A 6,210-nucleotide genomic window follows, 5' to 3' on the forward strand; every position below is an offset into this window, starting at 1 on the left:
GACCGAACCGGGACCGAGGGGAGCCGAGAGAGACCGAACCGGGACCGAGGGGAGCCGAGAGAGACCGAACCGGGACCGAGGGGAGCCGAGAGACACCGAACCGGGACCGAGGGGAGCCGAGAGACACCGAACCGGGACCGAGGGGAGCCGAGAGACACCGAACCGGGACCGAGGGGAGCCGAGAGACACCGAACCGGGACCGAGAGGAGCCGAGAGAGACCGAACCGGGACCGAGGGGAGCCGAGAGAGACCGAACCGGGACCGAGGGGAGCCGAGAGAGACCGAACCGGGACCGAGGGGAGCCGAGAGAGACCGAACCGGGACCGAACCAGGACGAGGGGAGCCGAGCGGCCCCGAACCGGGACCGAGGGGAGCCGAGAGGGACCGAACCGGGACCAAACGGGGACGAGCCGAGACCCAGCGGGACCGAACCGGGACCGAGCGGGACCGAACCGGGACCGAGCGGGGCCGGACGGGACCGAAGCGGTTCGGAGCGGTTCGGCCCCGCTCGGAGCGGGGTCCCGGGCCGGTCCCGGCGATGCGGCCGCTCCCGGTGCCGCTGCTGCTGCTGCTGCTGAGCCCGGTGCGGGCGGGACGGGACCGGGGCGGGACCGGGACGGGACCGGGATTGGGATCGGGATTGAGATCGGGATGGGACCGGGACCGGGGCCGGGATGGGATCGGGACTGGGACCGGGATTGGGACCGGGATTGAGATCGGGACTGGGACCGGGATTGGGATCGGGATGGGACCGGGACCGGGACCGGATCTCCCGCTGCCCCCGGGGCGCTCCGGGTCACTTCGCTTCGTGGCTTTTGTTGAAGTTTTTTGGGCTTGGTTCGGTTCATTTTGGGCCATTTCTGTTCAGTTCCTTTTCTTTCATTTTATTCCGTTTTCCTCCATTTTTCCCTCTTTATTTTCTTTTATTTTCCTGGTTTCTTTTCTCTTTATTTTCCTTTTTCTAATTTTATTTTCAATTCTATTTTAACCATCCTTTCCATTTTTTTTTTAGTTTTATTTTCCTCTTTTACTTCATTCCCCTTTTTTGAATTTCACTTTATTTTCCTCTTTTGATTTTCCTTTTTAAATCCTACTTCATTTCCCCCGTTTTATTTCATCTTATTTTATTTTCCTTTATTTCCCTCCTCCCACTTTAATTTAGTTCAGCTTTTCCCTTTTCCTTCCTTTCACTCCCTTCGTTTCTCTTCGTTCCTTCCCATCTCAACGCCTTTGATCTCGTTTTTATTTACTCTTTTATTTCCTTTTCCCTCTTTCCTTCTGATCCCTTCCTTTCCCTTCCTCATCGCTGTTTATTTTTCCTGTTCCTCAATCCCCCCCTCCCGCTCTTCCCACGGTTTTGGGGCCGGGATCCCGCTGGGAATCCTGGAGGGGATGAAAGGGAAACTGAGGCAGGCGCCTGGTTGTGCCCGCAGGTGCCAGCCCGGGCCGGGGGGTGTCCCCCGTGTCCCCCCGGTGTCCCCGAGCCCTGCGACAGCCGCTGCCCGCCCTGCGCCCGCAGTGAGTACCCCAAACACCCCGAACCCCCAAAACAGACCCAAAATAACCCAAAACCAGCCCCCAAAACAGCCCCAAAACCAGCCCAGATATAGCCCCAAAAATTACCCCAAAAACGGCCCAAATCCGCCCCAAAAACACCCCAAAAACAACCCCAAAACACCCTAAAAACAGACCAAAAACATTCCAAAAACAATCCCAGAACACCCTAAAAACAGACCAAAACCACCCAAAACCAGCCCCAAAACCACCCCAGATATTGCCCCAAAAATAACCCCCAAAACAGCCCAAAAACAGCCCAAAAATACCCCAAAGCCCCCGAACCCCCAAAACACCCCAAAAATAACCCAAAACCAGCCCCCAAAACACCCCAGGTATAGCCCCAAAAATTACCCCATAAACAGCCCAAATCCGCTCCAAAAACACCCCAAGAACAACCCCAAAACACCCTAAAAACACCCACAAAACAACCCAGAAACAGCCCCAAAAATACCCCCAAAACAACCACAGAAACACCCCAAAAACACCCCAAAACAGCCCCAAAAATACCCCCAAAACAACCCCAAAACAGTCCCAAAAACACCCCAAAATCCACCCCAAACCCCCCAATTCCGCCCCCCAGCGCGGAGCCCCGTGGAGGAGGAGCCCGAGGAGCCGTGTCCGCCCTGCCCGCCCTGCACCCGTGAGTGACCCGGGGGGTCCTTTGTGCCTCAGTTTCCCCTTGTGCCTCAGTTTCCCCTCATCGCTCTTTAATTTCCCGTTTTCATGCCTCAGTTTCCTTTTTGTGCCTCAGTTTCCTTTTTGTGCCTCAGTTTCCCCTTTGTGCCTCAGTTTCCCCATGTTGCCCCTTAATTTCTCCTTTTGTGCCTCAGTTTCCCCTTTGTGCATCGGTTTCCCACGTCCTGCCTGCCTCAGTTTCCTCATGTCATTCCTTAATTTCCCATATTGTGCCTCAGTTTCCCCTCTTCACTCCTTAATTTCCCCTTTTCGTGCCTCAGTTTCCTTTTTGTGCCTCAGTTTCCCCATGTTGCCCCTTAATTTCTCCTTTTGTGCCTCAGTTTCCCATGTCCTGCCTGCCTCAGTTTCCCCTCGTCATTCCTTAATTTCCCATATTGTGCCTCAGTTTCCCCTCATTGCTCCTTAATTTCCCGTTTCCGTGCCTCAGTTTCCCTTTTTTACCTCATTCCCTTTTGTGCCTCAGTTTCCCTCTCTTTCACATTCCCCCTTTTTGTGCCTCAGTTTCCCCCGTTTTCTCCCGTTCTCCCTTTTTGTGCCTCAGTTTCCCCTTTCCCCCCCTCATTCCCCCCCCTCACTGTGCCTCAGTTTCCCTCAGGGGGTGATCCCCAAACCGGGGCTCTCACCCCGCCCCTCTCCAAGGGGAAACTGAGGCACGATGTCCTCTTCCCGTGTTTCTGGGGGTTCCCGCAGGCGAGGCGGCGGCGCCGCTGCCCGAGGGGACGGCGGGGGTGTCGGGGGAGCCCCGGGTGACGCCGCCGGTGTCGGGGTCCCCCCCCGAGGCGCCCCCCGGGGACATCATCCCCCTCTACTGCGCCCTCCTGGCCGCGCTCGTCGTGGGGCTCGTGGCCTACGTGGCCTTCAAGTGGTGAGTGCGGGGCCGGACCGGGACCGGGACCCGAACCGGGACCGGTACCCGGACCCTGACCCTGACTGAGACCGGGACCCGAACCGGGACCGGTACCCGGACCCTGACCCTGACCCTGACCCTGACCCTGACCCTGACTGAGACCGGGACCCGAACCGGGACCGGTACCCGGACCCTGACCCTGACCCTGACTGAGACCGGGACCCGAACCGGGACCGGGACCCTGACCCTGACCAGAACCGACACCAGAACCGGGACCAGGACCGGGACCAGGACCGGGACCCTGACCGGGACTGGGACCCTGACCCTGACCCTGACCGAAACCGGGACCGGGACCCTGACCGGAACCGGAACCGGGACCGGAACCGGGACCCTGACCCCGACCCTGACCCTGACCCTGACCCTGACCCGGACCCGGACCGGAACCGGGACCGGGACCGGGACCGGGACCCTGTCCCTGACCCTGACCCTGACCCCGACCCTGACCCGGACCGGAACCGGGACCGGGACCCGGACCGGAACCGGTAGCGGTACCGGGACCCTGACCCTGACCCCGACCCTGACCCGGACCGGTACCGGTACCAGTACCGGGACCCTGACCGGTACCGGGGCCGCGCTGTCCCCGCAGCTGCCGCGGCTGCCGGAGGAGGCGGCAGCTGCACAAGGCCCGGGACGCGGGGGACGCCGAGAAACTGCGGGGGGACAGCGGCGTCTGCGGGGAGCCCCAACAGCCCCGTGAGTGACCCGGGACAGGGGACAGACAGCGGGACAGGGACAGGGGGATTTGGGGAGGGTCAGGGTTTGGGGGTACCTGAGAATTTTGGGGTGGATGGGATGGGATCAGTGGGATGGGATGGGATGGGATCAATGGGATGGGATGGGATGGGATGGGATGGGATGGGATGGGATGGGATCAGTGGGATGGGATGGGATGGGATCAATGGGATGGGATGGGATGGGATGGGATGGGATGGGATGGGATCAATGGGATGGGATGGGATCAATGGGATCAATGGGATCAATGGGATCAGTGGGATGGGATGGGATGGGATGGGATCAATGGGATGGGATGGGATCAATGGGATCAATGGGATCAATGGGATCAGTGGGATGGGATGGGATGGGATGGGATGGGATCAATGGGATGGGATGGGATGGGATCAGTGGGATGGGATCAATGGGATGGGATGGGATGGGATGGGATGGGATCAATGGGATGGGATGGGATGGGATCAGTGGGATGGGATGGGATGGGATCAGTGGGATGGGATGGGATGGGATGGGATGGGTGGGATGGGATCAGTGGGATGGGATCAGTGGGATGGGATGGAATGGGATCAATGGGATGGGATGGGATGGGATGGGATCAGTGGGATGGGATCGATGGGATGGGATGGGATGGGATCAATGGGATGGGATGGGATGGGATCAGTGGGATGGGATGGGATGGGATGGGATGGGATCAGTGGGATGGGATCAGTGGGATGGGATCAGTGGGATGGGATCAGTGGGATGGGATGGGATCAATGGGATCAATGGGATCAATGGGATCAGTGGGATGGGATCAGTGGGATGGGGATTGATTGGGATCACAGAGCGCCTGGATTGGGTCGCGAATCCCCCGCACGGGCTCGGGGGGTCCCCCACATCTCCCGGGGGGGGTCGGGAAGCGGCCCCGGGGGTCTCGGGGGAATTGCGGGGTGCTGACCCCGTCTGTCCCCGCAGCGCCCCCCGAGCTCCCGCAGCGCCAGGAGGAGCCGGGAGAGCTGGAGCGGCTCCTGGAGCTGGGAGCGGTGGCTCCGGGCGATGTCACCTCCGCCGTGTGACACCCCCGGTGGCTCCGGGCGATGTCACCTCCGCCGTGTGACACCCCCGGTGGCTCCGGGCCGCGCTCCCGATTCCCGGGGGAATTTTTTTTACGTGGCTTTTTGTACTTTTTTAGGGATTCTTGGGGGTGGGATGGTGGATGGGCATTAAAGGTGTCACCGGGTGCCACCAGCGTTTGTGTCCTCGGCTGTGTCCGTGCGTGTCCCGAGTGTCCCCGAGTGTATCCCCGTGTCCCCAGCTGTCCCCTTTGTCCCTGGAATGTGTCCCCAGGTGTCCCGGGTGTATCCCCGTGTCCCTTGAGTGTCCCCAGCTGTCCCTTTGTCCCTGGACTGTGTCCCCAGGTGTCCACGAGTCACCAGGATCCGTGTCCTCGGTGTCCCCAGGATGTGTCTCGGGTGTCCCTCTGTCCCCACCCCGGTGTCCTTGGGGTCCCTGGGATGTCCCCAGGTGTCCCCAGGGTCACATCCCAAGGATGGGACCCCTCAGGTGTCCCTGGGATTGTCCCCACGTGGCCCGAGGAGGAGGAGGTGACACCCTAAAGGTCCCAAGGTGACACCAGGGACAGAAAAAGCCCCAAAACGCTCCCAGGTCACCCCAAACTTCCCTTCCCAGAGGCTCCAGATTCCCGGGAATGCTGAGGGTGACAGGAGCTCCCCAAAGGAGAGGGGACATCCCAAACCAGGTCCCCCTTGTGGCCCCACCCAGCCTCGATTTTGGGGGTTGGTTTGGGGTTTTTTTTTTATGTTTTTTTTTTTAATTTTGATTTTTTTATTTTTTTCTCTTTTTTTTCTCTTTTTTTTTTTTTTTTTTTTTTTTTTACATAAAAAGTTCCGTAAAAATTGGATAAAGTAAAATGCTCGAAGCAGTAAAATCAATCTTATCAACATGGCCAGAAATCCGCAGTATTTACAGGGAAAAAAACCTCGCAGAACCGAAAGTTAAAACCGAGGAAACAACCAAAAAAAAAAAAAAATTAAAATTAAAAATAAAAATAAAATCCGGGAATAAGCCCCAAAATCAACATTCCCGTGGGATTGGCATTTTTGGGGCTGAAAGCAACGGGGGGAGAAAAAAAAAAAAAAGCAAATTATTATCAATATATTCACATATAGGTTAAAATATAATACAGAGTTTGGGAGCAGCGCCGGGAGAGCCGGGCTTGGGAAAGCCTGGATCGGGAAAAGCGGGCTCGGAAAAGCCCGGCTCATCCACGGCGACGGGAACCAAGTTTTGTTTTCTTTAAAAAAACCCAAAATCCATCGTCG

General features: G+C 58.1%; 1 protein-coding gene across 1 annotated transcript; it reads left to right on the plus strand.

Moving 5' to 3' along the window:
- The first annotated feature begins 538 nt into the window (after positions 1-538).
- LOC147656041 (uncharacterized) lies at positions 539-5,117 on the plus strand. Its single transcript, XM_086860201.1, has 6 exons — positions 539-583; positions 1,434-1,518; positions 2,138-2,197; positions 2,944-3,118; positions 3,747-3,853; positions 4,844-5,117. The coding sequence occupies exons 1-6, from the start codon at positions 539-541 to the stop codon at positions 4,942-4,944; spliced, it is 573 nt and encodes a 190-aa protein (XP_086716327.1). The 3' UTR covers positions 4,945-5,117.
- Positions 5,118-6,210: the final 1,093 nt, after the last annotated feature.

This window comes from Cyanistes caeruleus, chromosome 1, assembly GCF_971803275.1.
Source record: "Cyanistes caeruleus chromosome 1, bCyaCae1.hap1.1, whole genome shotgun sequence".
In the NCBI taxonomy this organism is placed as follows: domain Eukaryota; kingdom Metazoa; phylum Chordata; class Aves; order Passeriformes; family Paridae; genus Cyanistes; species Cyanistes caeruleus.